Raw genomic sequence first — 16,500 nt, forward strand, 5'->3', positions numbered from 1 at the left:
TTTTATTGAATCATAGCATGATGTACTACTTTCAAATATTGTGAACATTCCATATTTATCCTACATAGTTGTTTCATTTGATGAACTGTGACATTTTATATTTTAATGTTATATAATTACCTGTGTTTGGTGCGTACCTACCAGATTGGGTTGTTCTAACCCAATCTATATTTAACATTTTAGTTGATGAATGAAATACCAAGATGCAAGTGCCAGGATGCAAGGTGGAGATTGATGGACCAAAACTTCTAAGGATATAGGACTGGACTTAGGATTTTTTTATAATATCTATTTTAATTCTAAGTATTTGTTTAATTACAACTCTATATTTTTCATTTGTTTCACCCTGTTTTGTGAATTATTTACAAATGATATATAAATGGTTGGCTTTTTATAAATCATGATTTGTTCGTAATGAATCCTTTGATCTTGTGTTGTTGATTGGCACTTATAACCCGATTCAAAGTTGTTTAACTCCTGTATGAAAAATATCATTTTTTGCTATTTAAATTTAAAATAACAATTATAAATTTTTGGGTTAAGATTTTGAGGCATTACATCACCGGTTGGGAACCAAAAGAACCTTAGGGTTGTAAAAATAGGGCATTTGGATGCAAATAAGGGGTTGAGAAATGAGGTGTCATTTATATCGAACAAAATTTTGCAAAAAACAAGGAATTTTGCAATACCTATGTGATACTCTTTTGGAATTTCACAAGGTACAGACTTCTGTAGCACTTAAAAGATTTTTGCAACATGTCTTGCAATATTCGTCATGATTTTCACAGTGTTTTGGAATTTTGCAATATTTTTTAGAATATTGCAACCTCTAATGCAATTTTATTGACAAGTTTCGTGGGTCCATCCACTTTTAGCTTTATGAATCACGAAAATCAGAAATTCACAGTTGTAAGGGGTAAAATCATCTAAAAAAGTTAAGAAACATGTTATTTTGTCGTACAGTATGCTCATTTTTCGTTATGATTGTTTTTGACTTTATATTAATGATAAATCATTATAACATTAGTTGGTACAAAAGTTTTTTAATAAATGAAAACTACGATTCAAAGCATTTGATATAAGGTAACTATTGGGGTTTTGGTTCAAAACTATCTAGGTTTTCTACTCCTCATCCTACATTTACGTAAGTTAATGGGTGTTTATTTATTCTTACTAGGTTTTGTCCCATATTGAAGAGGTGAGAACTTCACTATTAGATCTGATAGAGGCGGTGAATATCTTTCAAATGAATTCAACAAATTTTGTGAAGTTCGTAGGATACATAAACAAAATATTGGTCCATATGCTCCTCATCATAATAGTGTAATAGAACATAATAATAGGACTCTAATAAATATGGTTAATTCAATGCTTATAAATCTTGGAATAGAATATAATCTATGCTGTGATGGCTTGCTTAGTTCATATCTTAAATAAAGTTATATATTCTAGTTCAAACACTACACCTTATGAACTTTAGAAATATAGAAAACCAAATTTAAATTATTTAAAAGTTTTGTGTTGCATTGCTTATATAAAACTTACTAAAACAAAATTAACCAAACTTGATCCAAAACTCAAATGTATGTCTTTATTAGATATTCCCCAAATAGCAAAACCTATAGATTTATAGATATTGAAATCAAAGTGATTTTAGAAAGTATCTAAGCCAAATTTAAAAAAAAAAATTAACTTTAAATCTATTGAAGCTAACTAAGAAAAAGAATTTGTGAGCCCAAAAATCTTGAAATTTAAAAAACTAAAAGATTAACAAAACCAAAAGATTTTGGTCTTAATTTTCATCTCTACATGATAGGTAGATACCTATTTTTTTAAAGTCATGACCTCCTCATATGCTCATTCTTAGAAATAGGCTATAGAGAGTGAATCAGATTTTATCATTTAAAAAAAAACTTTGATTTTGGTTGATTTATTCCATTGTTTTAAACCTTTAAGATGAAAATGGATTTTCTAGAGAAAACTTGATGGACTTAATTATTTTGACACATATGTTCTTGCAAGTATGATTGCATTCATTAAAACAATGGATGTTTTGACATCAATTTTTGAACTTGAAATCCATCAAATGGATGTTAAAACTGTATTTTTAAATAGTATCTTTAAAGAAGAGATTTATATGGAACAACCTGATGGTTATGTTATACCAGGTCAAGAAAAGAAAGTTTGTAAGTTGCTAAGGTCTTTATATGGTTAGAAACAAACAATTGCCTAAACAATGACATGAGAAATTTGATAAAGTGATCATTTCATACTGGTTTAAGATTCATGACTTTGATAAATGCATATATATATATATAGTAAAATAAAGAATAATCATGTTATAATTATTTGTCTTTATGTGGATGATATGTTAATCATGAGTAATAATATAAAATGAATAAATAATATCAGACACTTTCATTTAAATTTGAGACAAAAGATATGGACTTAACTGATGTTATACTTGGTTTTAAGTTGATTAGACATGAGAATCAGTATGCATTAACTCAATCCCACTATATGGAGAAAATTATAAGAAAATATGATCATTAATATTGTAAGTCTTTTCCTACATCGTTAGGTCATAGTGTTAAGCTATCGATTAACACTAAAATAAGCGTATAGTCAAATGGTCCATTAGCTACCCAAGCCCTTTGACTGTTGACCCCAAACCAAATCTTGGACAATTTTGACCCCAATAGGATCCTATTTGTCCTGGTGACCAAGTCTTTTTACCCTTGGATTTTTTTAGTAGGGTTGTTAAACGAGCTGAGTAGCTCATGGCTCAACTTGGTTTGGTTCATTAGAGACTTGTTGGTGATCGGGTCATATAGATGGTAAGTCAAACCACGAGTTGTTCATTATGTATAAATGAGTCAAGCCCAGCTTGTTACACTCAGTTAAACAAGGATATATAGAATATAGGTGCAATTGGTCAATGTGTATAACAAGTATGATGAAGGTTCAATACTTCAAGTCCTATCATTCCCATCTTACATATTCAATACAATTTCTAACATGAGTTGGCTCGGGCTCAATCATTGCTCATGCTCGGCTCAGGTAAACTTGAGGCCAAGCCTGAGCTGGGTTTCATTGTAAATGAGTTGCGCCTGAACACAACATGTTTGATTTGTTCAGCTCGTTTACCTGCCTTATTCCCTAACCGTTTGGCCAGCCTAGGCACCTTATGGCTGGCTGTTTGGGTCCTCTTAATGCCCTTTATGGGCGTTAATTTCTATTTGTTCGGTTTGGCCCTATATAGTGCAACGTTCATCTCTCTCTCTCTCTCTCTCTCTCTCTCTCTCTCTCTCTCTCATTTTCTCTAGTACTTTTTCTACCTTGACTTAGTCAAGGTTTTGCCTAAGTTCATGCCTAAGAGCATAGGTATGGCTATAGTTGAGTTTAGGTTAACCTAACTTAGTCAAAAGGTTATTCAAGGTAGCATGTATCGAGTTTATCAGTCTCACCTAGTTTCGAGCGTAAAAACTCAGTTGTATCCTGTGGGCGAAGTTGCAGGAATACTCATTGCACCAAAGGCTATCTAAGTGGGGGCAACTATTGCTTTAAAGACAGTGCGTGCAATGAATGCCTCCGAGCACACTTGGTTTAAGCTCAGTTGCTTTATCCACTGAGTAAAATATTTTTCAACAATTTATTATTTTTACAATTGTTGGGATAGGTGCAGGTGTATTTCAAATCAAATTATAGAGGGTGTTTGGCCACCAAGAGTGGTTTAAGGCTGATGAACCTTGTAGCTAAGGTCGTGATAGAAAATGGCAGGCTGGACCTGGTAGCTGAGGTGAAACGGACATTGGAAGACAGGCAACGAACGTGAGGTTCCTCTTAATTTGAGAACGATTTTGTATAGTTTTAAATTTGCTAGACATCTAGCAAATTTAGCAAAAGTGGGGATGAGAAAATCTTGGAAAGATCATCCCCCACATTGCCGCCAAGGGAAGAGATATAATTCTTTTGTAATGTTGCTTGATCTTTATCTGATCTGTTAGGGGTCCGCCTAACCCCAGATTGTCTTTCAAGAGAGAGAGAGAGAGATTCATGAATATAAAGCCATTTTTTGCATCTCAAATCCCAGGATTTGAGACCCCATGGTTGCACGAATCGTGGATTTCGTGTAAGCCCCTTTCCAAATACAATCGAAACCAAGGTAAACAAACGCACCCTGCCCAATAAATAAAACCCAATGGGTAGGAGAGATAACATTGATTTTCTAAAGTAACGTCCACAAATTAAATTGTAAAGATTTGATGGTCCTTGCCACTACTTCGGCCGTCGTATTCCATGAAATGTGGCCCCTCTTATAACAGTTGGTGGTCACCTTCAAATTAGTTGTGTAGGATCTTGGACTCATTTAAGGAACATGAACTTGGACTAATTAATAAGTTTTTTATCCTTAAGCTCCCATAGAATTGATATCTAAAAACTTTAATCACTTAACAATCATTGATGGTTATGCTTGAACAGGTATCCAAAGAATGAGGTGGACGTTCGTTATCCTAACCATACAGATCTTGATAAGAAGGAAGAATTATCTAACAGAATTCATCAAAAGAAATTTTTGAGAATAAACACAGTGAGAAGTTTCATGGATCAACAGAGTTACACTATTCAAAGAGACCTTTGTTAGTGTTGTACAAATTTTAAAAACCTCAAAACAGTTGGAAACATCAAACCGAAAATCAAACCAACCATACAAAGCACGTGCAACGGTCAACCTTCAAATGTCATAGTCTCAAAAGACAAAGCAGCAGAACCAACAAACCTGAATTACCCAGAAGCAGTTAGTCATCACCAACCAACTTTACCTCCATGCTTCAACTCGTTCCAAACTAGAATTTATATGGCTTACAATGCTCGTTCCCCTTGATTTCTCGAATGGTGTGGTTGCCTGAACAGTGTCCATATTCTTTGCATCTTTTCTTGCATTTGAACCATTTTTGCTTCTGTGGCCACTTCCCTTACTGCCAGTTCTAGAACTAGTTACAACAGTTTTTGTTCCATTAGTTAGAAGTGTGGGCTGAGAAGGCTCCTCCCTTGTGCATTCTTCAACAGAAGCCCTACAACAGACATCAGTACTTGATTTGTCTTCTTGATCTTCGACACGGCCACCTACATCATCAATCGAAGAACCATTGTTGGGCTCAGTGGTTGCAAATACATGCTCTTCCTGTTCTTGCTCCCCTTTAGTGCTTGTGCTTAAACAGCACTGTGATGATTTGTGGTGATCATTCTCATCGGAGGGCTCTGACTGGGAAGAGGACGGTGCTGCCTGAAGACCGGCCTCCTGCCTTTCTCTTACCGTCTTTAGAATCAATGTTTTAAGAAAATTCATAACTTGAACTGCATACATCAATGCACTTAAGGGATCTGCCATCTGCAATTGAGGAATCATTTATAGAAAGTTTCAATAAGAAAAATAGCTGTAAAAATAAGATTCTTTGGAAATAGAAAGTAATAGCAAGTTAGAACCTGTGTCATATTTGGTGCAAACACCATACCAACATTGCGAGCATTCATTTTGTTTTGCTGCTCCTCTTGGACAACGTCAGTCATCAAATTCACAGCCCAATCCAGTAGAGCTGCTTCTGTTGATGGCAAAAGCCCAACAAGTTGGACACAATCCTCTTCCGTATTTGATTGCATCACCTGTTCAGGCGTAAGAGAGTCCAGCACCCCCTTTGGAAGTTCCCTAAACCAAGCCTGAGGAAGCCCCGGAAAGCATGAGAACCCAGAAATGGAATTATGAATAACATTATGCTGATTTCAAATTGAGAGATGAGAGAAAACCCAAGAAGAGCAAGAAAACAATGGATTACTAAAGTCTACAGGTGGTCTACATGCATTCCATGTGATAAATAACCAGGAGAAAGTCACTGTTTAGGCACCAAGCAAGTTTCACCTGAATATGCTTTAGGAGATCAAGCATCAATCTCACACTCACCCATCAACAAAGAAATTCAGTATTTCTAACAAACATTATGAAATAATAAATAAAAGTCATCAATTTTCAAGCCCCACACACTAATATGAAGATAGTTACGAATTTACCCATTAACCAATTTTGGGTTAACAAGGTACTAAATAAGTTTGATATCAACTGTACAAGTGGGACAAATACGGCTAATTTACTTTTACAAATGTGAACAACGATTGGCATGAAGATAGATATCATTCAAAATTTTATCCAAGATGATTCAGGTTTGAATTAAGATGGGGGTTATGTAGAATGCATGTGTTCACTGCATTCCTTTGTAACTCTTAAAAATGCATATTTTCCTTCTTTTTTCTGTCAAATGACAAGTATCCCTAAGGGGTCGTTTGGTTCGTTCCCATGGAAGGGAGAGCCCTTTCATGGGAAAGGGCACGATCTTTTAAAAAATCCTGCCAGCTCAGCTTTCCCTTAAGAAAAGTCCCTTCACATGGGGGGAGAAGCAAAGGCATTTTCAAGTGAAACAAGGAAGTGAGATGCTGGGCACCACGGATCAGAATGGACTTCCTCTGTACCTTTTGGCTGTTTGTTTCACCCATGGTGGGAAGGCAGTACCAGCATGGCACTTTCTCATGAAAATGGCCTGAAACAAACAGACCGAGTGTGTCAGGGTGATATGTTGACCAGGGAAAGGCAATAGAAATCCCCATCAATAAGGATTTTTAGAAAATAGAGAGAACAAGAAAAGACGAGTTTGTGGATACATCTTATGCTAAGAACAACCATTGCAACCCAGATAGATGGCAATAAGTATTCTCTTCAAAAAAATTGTTTATTTTATGGGATTGGACAGAATAACAATACTATGTTCATTAATATGCAATGAAAGAAATAAACTATTATTATACAGCAAATAAAAATATAAAAATAGTTCGCATCTTAAATTCATGTAACAATATTGAAAATGACATCATAACAACTAGTAAGCAATGTGTAACAAATGATATATAACATGGAATCTATGAACTACTTTTAGTAGCATATATGTTGTACATATTTTTCTTATAATAAAAGGAAAAAGTGGCACAGAGCATTTTTCAGAATGAAAGCCAACAAAAATGATTAAGTTCATGAAGGACAATGAGATTATAAGATGTTCATCTCAAGTAAAGGGTAGGCAAGCTTAAGGAATTTGAGCAAACCCAGCAAAATGCATGACCAAGACTCGCAAAACCCCAATATAAAACATGTCACATATAGGTAAGTCCATAAGAAGCATATATGGTCAATATGGTAAGTACCTTTATCAAACCTGCCAAACAGTGGACATCAATACCATCTGGCACAATGCCCTTGTTCAACTGGTCCCTGACATATTCCTCTTGGCTGTTATCTGCATTGATTCTAAATATGCCCTCAGCCTGCACATTAATCACGATAAGAAAAATCAGATGAATATTAGGTTTTGAAAATAAAAGCAATACAATCATCAGAATAGTGGAGGGCATACTTGAAGTCCCCCTTGAGCATACAATTTTCTCTGCATCTGCAAAAGTATTGTTGGTACGCTATTGCCTCTGGTGTCATAGGAACATTGCATAGATTCTGTAGAGACCCCAAAAACACTTGTACTGCATAACAAAAAAAACACTTGTATGCAGTATGAATTAGAACCAAGAAACTCCAACACATGAATAAAAAAGACCAACAAGTGGAAATACTAGATGAAAGGAAAACATAGAAGCGAAGAGGTTCGCACATTTTCAAAGCAATCAGCAAGCAGTATAAAACAAAGTTTCTATATCAAATAGTCGAATGATTTAAGTCAAGCTATCAACAGGTCAGATCAGGGTCAGCCTGATCTGGATTCAGCTACAGGTATCATGGTTCAGATATGGGACAATTCAAATCCAAATGGATTTCTTTTCCTATAATAAAAAATCCACAGACTACCAAATTTGTAAACTGCAACAGTTTGACCCTAACCAACCTTAATGCATCTGAGTGTATAGCATTGCTAACAAGTGAAACTGACTATTGTTCACTTAGCGTTCCTCTCATCCAACAGTCCTGTACACATGCACACACATCACTCATGCATGACAAGAAATGATGGAACACAGGCCCATTAGATGAGAGCAATACTAGGTGACCAATACAGGTAACCTAACCTGATGTTATTCTATGCAACCCGTATCCACCTCACACCCAATTGAGTTTGCCAAAATCCAGCCTCCTTTTATCTTGATGCCATTTTCCCCTTCCAAACATGAATGGGGATTGATTCAGCCAGGTATCAGACCCCAAATCTCACCTTTTGACAACCATAGCTTTAACAGTCAAAATGCAGCAGCTAAGCACAAAGCAGACATACAAAAAGAAATAAAAACTCTAGTTCAACTCAATGATCAACCCTTAGTGATACCAGGAAAAGTACACATTGAAAAACATCCACTACTATACATGAAAAAGCCAATAAATCTGTAAATGATATTCCAAGAGTAAAATAGTTCATGGCACATAAAAAATTCTGTAAACTAGAAGATCCAATCAGCATATCTCCCCTTGATAGACCAGATAGGGATTTGCATTAATACATGAATATAACAATCTTGTGACTAGGCTACCCAACAAGCTGAGAGTAAACCTGAGGTTGGGCTCATTAAAGCTTGTTTAAGCTCGTCCAGAACATACATATATAATTATTAAGCACATTTTTGTGTACAAGTAAAACAACGTAGTTTACCATATTTTCCTTCAAAAAGAGAGATCATGGGTTCAAATCCCATCCTCATTGTTTAGAAACAAAAAAATTTGCATACATATAAGAGAAAGAGAGAGAGAGATCAGCTCAAGCTCAATCAACCGAGTTTGAAAATAGGTGTTCAAGTTTGCAACCAAGCTATCCCTCGAAACTCGAAGGAAGATCTTTCCTTGAGAGAGAGAGAGAGAGAGAGATCAGCTCAAGCTCAATCAACCGAGTTTGAAAATAGGTGTTCAAGTTTGCAACCAAGCTCAAGCTCGAGCCGAACTTGAGCCTGATACCTAAGGCACTGAGCTAAGCTCAAGCAGCCCATGCTCAGACTGAACTAGTCTCATGTAAGTCCCTAGACATGACAGAATAAGCAGTACATTTATCAGTTTTAGTTTGCAAAAATAGAAATCCTTCTTGCAGATGTGATTTGCTCTCATTGTAATATTATTAAAACTGGTGATAGTTAATGCAACGTAACAAACAGAATTTCAAAGGCAATAATCTAGCGAATTTGTTATTATCCATTAAATCAATAACTATTATTAAATGGCATATCCTGCAGATATATGCAGCTACATTATTCTATTCAACCATAGGATATGAGCCATAGAATATGAGCTTTAAGTGAACCATTGTTGACTTGAGTAAATTACACTGTGAAATAATTTCTGTTTAATGCATGAAATCTAAAATTGGTGCATAGGATGCACCAGTTTCTGGACTTAATAAAACAAAATTCCTTGCCATCCTACAATACTCATGCCTCATGGGTGTTGAGAAGTGTCATATGTTTTACCATTTTGTGTGCTACCCCTTTCCTTATGTGCATATCATTATTTATAGGGATATTATTGTATTTTTTCCATGGTTTGTTACAGAGTCAACTATTTTTGTCTTGTAATGCCTTGGAGGGTTGCCCCCTTTTTATTGTTGTAAGTTTGTAACCATTCATTTTGTGAAGTAATGAAGTTTCCTTGTGCTTTCCTCCATGCTCTCTCACCCTATTTCCTGTCTTGTTTTGCTTCGATAATGGGCATGTCCAGCTTTCATACAAATTGTCAAGGATCATTGATAATTAGCAAATTCTATGCACATACAGTGCGAGTGCAATGTGCACAGATAAACAAGAAAATTTTACCATCTATTTTACCAATAAGTCGAAAGGATTATCACATCTGAGAAAGTGAAAATAACATAGTTTGGGAGGGTAAGTGGTAAAAAAACAATATAAAAAACTATGATGAGTGAATGCTGCTATGTTGCTCAATAGAAAAGAAAAATGAAGATAACTGAGCCTTGATGCTAAGGATAAAGCTTAAAAACAGAGTTATAAAGAAACTTATGGAAAAAAAAGGCAAGCAGCTCACCAAGTTTAGAAGGCTTATTCTATTATTGGGATTAGGGATGCAAATGGTTTGGATCTGGAAACAGCTAAATACATGGGGAATCAGATCGGAATCAGATCTGAAACAGCCAAAAATTGCAAAATCTCCATTCTGGATCTGACCCATTTGCATCCCTAATTGGGATTGACACGCTGACTAAAAGGACTAGTAGCAGAAGAAGATGCAGTTCCTAACAGAATGCCTTTAATGATGTGTACTTGGAGCAGATTCCCTACCGGCAGTCTGTCACTGCATAGAAATTTTGCCTTCCCACAACCTACCAACCATAACCCCATAGATTACCCATGGAATGTACTACCAATATGACCAGTTTACTCGCATAAGTGACTCTTTTTGAGTACCAATTTCCAACCACAAATGAGCCCATGGATCAGTTGCTCCAAGCAAAAGTAGGAAGAGTTCTCAAAACTAGAAACTGAAAGTATAGGGGTTTTGAAGTGGTCAACACAATCAAGAGGGAATCACAACTGCCATTCTAGAGTAGATCATAGAAGTCTGAGAAGCATAGAGCACTAATCAAGTGAACTTCCATAAATGTCCTCCAAAAAGTGGGCTTCCAGGCCATTCGGGAAGCTTCTATCCACCATAATAATAACCGGTCCATATCTAACCTGCCAAACTAGGGGTTTTGTTGCCTAGCCAACAGATACTAGAAAAATTCAAAAGCTACCTGGAAGGTTAAAAGCTGAACTTAGCCAAACATTCAGTGTCTCCATTCAGGGGAAAATCTGCTATTATCCTGAACTTGGTCAAATGCTATGTGCCTTCATTCAGAGAGTGTCTGTTATTAATCTAATTCTCTAGGTGATGCCAACAAACTAGAGAAGAAGGCATTACCCTAACTCCTAGTGATCATTGTTTCTCTTACAGCTGATATGGCAAACCAGCTCAGCAGAAAATTGTTGCCCAACATGAAGACTTTTTTAATTTCACTGGGATGAAATGAAAGGGTTAAACATATTTTTTTAATAAAAAACAATAGAGACATAGACCAAATGTAAGAAAAAAGGGAAATTGGTAAAAATTATACAAGAAAAAACAGCAAAAGAGAAGCATTTCTTTCCAAAAAAGAGTATGAAATTGTGGCTAAAATGTGATAGATGATGTTATCAAAGAGAAATTTTCTGCAGATTGGAGCTTCATGAACATCATCAATGACTGTCTTGGGTTGTTTAGCTTGCCAGATTTATCTCTATTCTCACATCATTTACTAACATATACCATGAAGAATAAGATTTTACACACACACACACACACACACACACACACACACACACACACACACACACACACACACACACACACACATATATATAAAGTAGAGAGTAGCTGCCTACACTGATTCGTGCCTACCGCTGCCTATCAAGATTTTGAAGGGTTTCTTTACATGTTTTTCTCGAATCTGACAATACAGATGTGTTCTACGCTATGTCACATGGGTGCGGGTGCGGCACTTTCAAAAAACTTGGGTGCGGGGGTGCGGCAAAATATATATATAGTCCAAAAGTTGGACATAAATGACCCTGGGTGTGTTGACCACACCTAGGATCAGGTTAACCGCACCGGGTGCTGCACCCGCATCGCATCGCATCGCGTCGCGTCGCGTCGATGCGGGTGCAGCACCTAGTTGGCCGAGTCCCTGTGACATAGGTTCTACGTGTTTGATTTTATAGGAATGGACTCTTGCATCATTTGATTCCAACGTGCAGGTAGGTTTTTATAAGGTTGAAAAATCAACGGTGTAAATTTTTTATAAATATTATAATTATCAAGGCTTAAAATCATGTTTTTTATTGAAAAAACATGATCAAAGTGTTGTTTCCTAGCAAAGTGACCACACTGAATGCATCTGCATTGTCAGATTTGGGAAAAACAACTCAGAAACCCCCCTTGTGTTGCGGTAGGTTACCATAGGCAGCTACTCTCTCTCTCTCTCTCTCTCTCTCTCTCTCTCTCTCTCTCTCTCTCTCTCTCTCTCTCTCTCTCTCTCTATATATATATATATATATATATATATATATATATATATATATATACCACAAAACAGAGTAGGACAAGCACAATTCTTACACATACAACATCAACAAAGTCTTCCTCATCTTGTAGGTCATGGAGAACCTTCTATGCAGATGAAATCAGATAACTATAAAATTGAAAAAACTCTCATAAAGTGTGAAAAAGAAAAACATTTCAGTTTCTCAAAGGTTGTCTTTAAAGGTCAAGGATCATTCTGTCAAACACAGAAGCATTACATATAACTGCTAAAAAGATGTCTATTGACCACCACCCATCATAACTAATGCCAGAATCATTTCTATGCTAAGATATTAAAAATAGCTGTTCAAGCACACAGATCATTAAGATTAGAAAAACAATGATTTCACGAATTTGGAAATTGCATAGCATAATTGACTACAGAAACTATATCCAAATATAACATAAAAATTACACTAAATGCAAATTAGCTGTAAGAATTGAATGCACTAAATGATATCAGTGGAGCCCATCCTAGTTAACAAATCAATGCGAACCTGTAAATCTTCTAAGCAGTTGACTTGGCTTTGAAAAAGCAATAGGGTACACCACATTGTGCTTCCTCTTACGCAAAACAGAGTGCTAAGTTATAAAAATAATGCAAAAGCTTTGAAACATATAAAGCAAACTTTCCGGATACTAAAAGCATTAAATAATTTCAGAAGAGCCCTATTCAACAAAACATAGATAAAAAGTCTATGCAAAACCAGAAGATATAGTAAAGTTCTGACATGCCTTTGAAAAGCAAAATGCTACATGATATGTTGCAAACCTTCTACACAATACAGAAACCCCAGTCCATATAAAGAGAAATGAAGCTTTAAAGTGAACAAAAACAAACCTTTGGGAAGCTATTAGTTGGTGCATCACCAGATTGATTAAAGATGTTATAAAAGATGGCATGTAGAAAATTAGAAGTTTCAATACTCAAATAAAATCAACCATTTCCAAGTTGGATCATGGATCGATATTTCAGCTTAATTTACTATAGATAGAGTTATTAGAACAATTATTTTGCATTTTATTTACCCCACACAACACTCAAAAGAACAGATTATGCTTTAACCTACACAAATGAATTCAAAGTGAAATAGTTTCTGGTTTCGTGCTTAAGGAATAAGATTAAAGGGTTATTACAAATTTTCATTAACAATGAGCATGTAAAGCTATTCATCTTTGTGAAACTCATTATTCATGTTCCACTGACATTATTTACCAAGTAGCAAGCTTTTTAGGTTTATAATCACATTTTTTAAGAGTAACCGTTTATAATTGTTATCGTATTGTAATATCTCATTAATCATTATTGTGAAGCCACAACAAAATTCGTGTTGTTTAATTCTGCGTGAAAAAAATGAAGATGAAAAAAGAGTTTAGTACGAGTTTCTATCACATACCAAACAAGTCTTTGTACATGATTTGAATTTCTCAAGTATCTGGGACGACTTTGGAGCTTATATGAGATGAATTTCATTAGTATATCAAACTCATATATATGACTTAAAATATGTTTCACTAATGCCGAGTACGGGTACTCCTGAAACTCAAAACACAAAGGAACATCGAGTACCGATGCAACTATGTGCAAAAAACTCCTTAAAAAATTAACTGAATATTTCATTAAATTGCATAAATAATATACATTACCAAAAAAACAAAACAAATACAATAAAGATGCCATCAACCATTTTCGCAACAAAGCCTACCAAAGTATACAGGAACTCGATAAAAAACGACCACCTCATTAATGTCACAGTTCTTATGACTCATCAAATGCAACTCCATTATCACCAATCAGGCAATCACTCCAAATTTTGAGGAAAAAATCCCCTTCCCAAGAAACCAACAAACCAGAAAGAGAGAGAGAGAGTCAACAGAATGAATTCTGAAAAAAGACGAAAAAAAGGAACACAAACACAAAGCAAGCCAATTCAAGAGCCACACAGACCTGGCACTAGGAGCCCTCCTAGGCACCTCAGGCTCAAACTCATCAGGCAACCCCAAGAACCCATTGAACCTATCGAAGGTGACATGGGCAACGTGCCTCACATTCGTGGGCCACCCGATCTCCATGGAGCTCGGCTCCTCCTCCCTATCCACATTGCAGGGCACCATGGATTTCCTGAAAGCAGCCACCAATAGAGTCAACAAGGAGAGAGTATCCCCCCCACCTTCCTCTACCTCCTCCTCCTCTCTCCCCTCCAAATCCTCCCTACCAACGAACAGATTGGCTGGAGAACTCAAGTGGGCATGATGGGTCTGCAACCCCCCACCACCAACATTCTCTGAAGGGTGGAAAGGAGAGCTTGGGGAGGAAGAAAACCGAGGGCTCTGGAGAACCTCAGTCATGGTCGGCACCCAAGAGGAGAAAAGAAAAAAATATTAAAAATGGGGTGTTGGGGTCAGACTTGGAAGGACAGAGGGGTGAAGAAAGAACATGATTGAGTTGGGTTGAAGGCAGGAATCTCTTAGTTGGGAGGTTCCCTCCCTCTTTTCCTTCAATTTGAATCCTCTCGTTCTCTTCTATTTTAATAATAATTTGGTGGGACGTGAGAACCATGAAGAGGAGAGGGGGGGTCCTCTGTTGTTGCTCTGCTGTGTGGTTTCTCCTTGGAGGAATCAATGGGTTTGATTTGAAGCAAAGATTTTTGAGGGAACAATTTAAGGGACGAGTCGCAAAATGCTTTTAGTTTCGTGTTTTTTGTGTGGGTCATCACTCCATGTCATGATGAGAGGAGGACCCTCTCTGCTTCAATATCCTGCTGTGGGTTCTGCTTTAGTTCTATCTTTTTGGGGGCTTAGTGGCTGGCCTTCCTCGGATGTCAATGAATCTGATTTTATCAGATATCCAACCGATTTCAATTCAGTTTAGATGCATTTGGTAAGTCAAAACCATGTGAGATTATAATAGGATGGAGATATGGCTTTAATGGTTTGCCACCGTATCTGACAAATATTTAACTTTGACGGATATCCGAATCCGTTTACATGTAAAAAAACGGGTATGGTACGAGTTCTTCACATCCAAGTTCGAATCTGCTTTCCTTCAAAAAAAGGTTGGAATCTGTTTAACCAACATCCGATTAGTTGAATATGGTATTTGAACACATCCGATCCCCAATCCGAACCATTTCAGTCCCTTTATGTGAAACCTGTGGCTGTCTCATTGTGGATTGAGCTGACTGAATACTTGATTTTCTGCTTGGATTGAGCTGACTCGGGACAGTCTTGGCCTTGAGTGGGTTTGGATGTAACTGGACCTCTGTGCAAAAGATTGCCAGAGGTCATCATTTGAGAGAATCAGGGAGGTTGACTCCGGTTCTACTTCTACCTGACTTGGTTGTAGTCAATTGAGTTACATGGCTATAGAAGTGCCTAGCTTGTTGAGGACATTGAAACTCGCTAAACATAACCGGTATCAAAGTTCAATTTTAGAGAGAGAGAGAGAAAGAGAGATTTTGGCATTGGGCTCAACTAGGGGTGACCATCAGCCTGGGCCAGTTTAGAGCTCAGCTTGCTGAGCTTTAAGTGCGGCCCAGCCCGGAAATGGCCAAGCCTGTTTACTAACGGGCTAATGTGAAGCGGGTTGGGCCCATTGGGCCAATGTGAAGCGGGTCGAGATCATGTTTTGCGCCTTCGGATTTGGTTTTGCACCGATGGATTGATCTTATGGGCTTCTTGGTGGGGTACTCCCTATCAAATTGACATGACCAGCTGGACATTCACTAATGATGGGGACTTCACCACCTCCTCTATGTATAGTTTTCTTTGAACCCAATCACAATCTTGGCTTCCTAAGCATACCTTGGATCGGTGGCCTCTAGCTTAAAGGATCGCTTATGGGTTGAATGATCCTCTATGATGTGGTAACATGAGAGATTAAACTCAAGAATAATGGTTTTCACTTAGCTAGCCCATGTCTGCTTTGCTTATGGGAGGAGGAATCATCGACACACCTTTTTTGGTCTTGTGTTTTCATCCCCACTTTGATGTGCCGATCCAGATTTAACCCTTTGGTAAATTGAGACAGCATTTATTGATTGCATCACACCGGAATTCGAAAGGCCCCCGGTGGAAATTTGTTTGGAGGGTTTACACCTTTATAACTTGGAAACTTAGTTGGTCAGAAAGAAATCAGCATGTCTTTAATGGTAAGAACTGCGACCTTGAGGGAATTCTCTTTCAGCTGCGTTGCGAGATTCAAGATCGAGAGAGGTGCAAGTGGCCAGATTTTCCCATCGACCGGATTGGGGATGATTGAGCCGATATCTTCGGTGACGGAGACGCTGCTTGCTTCTCTGCACAGCTCATGGCCTGTTTCAGTTGCAGGGGAGCTGTTCATGAATTGGTTTTTGTGG

General features: G+C 37.1%; 1 protein-coding gene across 1 annotated transcript; it reads right to left on the reverse strand.

The window, feature by feature from the left end:
* Positions 1-4,573: 4,573 nt before the first annotated feature.
* Positions 4,574-14,742, reverse strand: LOC149847253 (rho GTPase-activating protein 4-like). Its single transcript, XM_089998360.1, has 5 exons — positions 14,091-14,742; positions 7,458-7,578; positions 7,249-7,368; positions 5,488-5,718; positions 4,574-5,392 (listed from the first exon to the last, which is right to left on the reverse strand). Exons 1-5 carry the CDS (start codon positions 14,489-14,491, stop codon positions 4,820-4,822), a joined length of 1,446 nt encoding a protein of 481 aa, XP_089854486.1. The 5' UTR covers positions 14,492-14,742; the 3' UTR covers positions 4,574-4,819.
* Positions 14,743-16,500: the final 1,758 nt, after the last annotated feature.

Source organism: Nuphar pumila, chromosome 2, assembly GCF_984573655.1.
Source record: "Nuphar pumila chromosome 2, dmNupPumi1.hap1.1, whole genome shotgun sequence".
NCBI classification, from domain to species: Eukaryota; Viridiplantae; Streptophyta; class Magnoliopsida; order Nymphaeales; family Nymphaeaceae; genus Nuphar; species Nuphar pumila.

What these genes read in the sequence shown, in the direction of transcription:
- LOC149847253 (XM_089998360.1), bottom strand. Translation starts at nt 14,491, where the DNA reads ATGACTGAGGTTCTCCAGAGCCCTCGGTTTTCTTCCTCCCCAAGCTCT. An exon ending in ATGCTCAAGGGGGACTTCAA is followed by an intron (nt 7,369 to 7,457) that starts GTATGCCCTCCA and finishes ATTAATGTGCAG; the next exon opens with GCTGAGGGCATATTTAGAAT. An exon ending in GTTTGGCAGGTTTGATAAAG is followed by an intron (nt 5,719 to 7,248) that starts GTACTTACCATA and finishes GGGCTTCCTCAG; the next exon opens with GCTTGGTTTAGGGAACTTCC.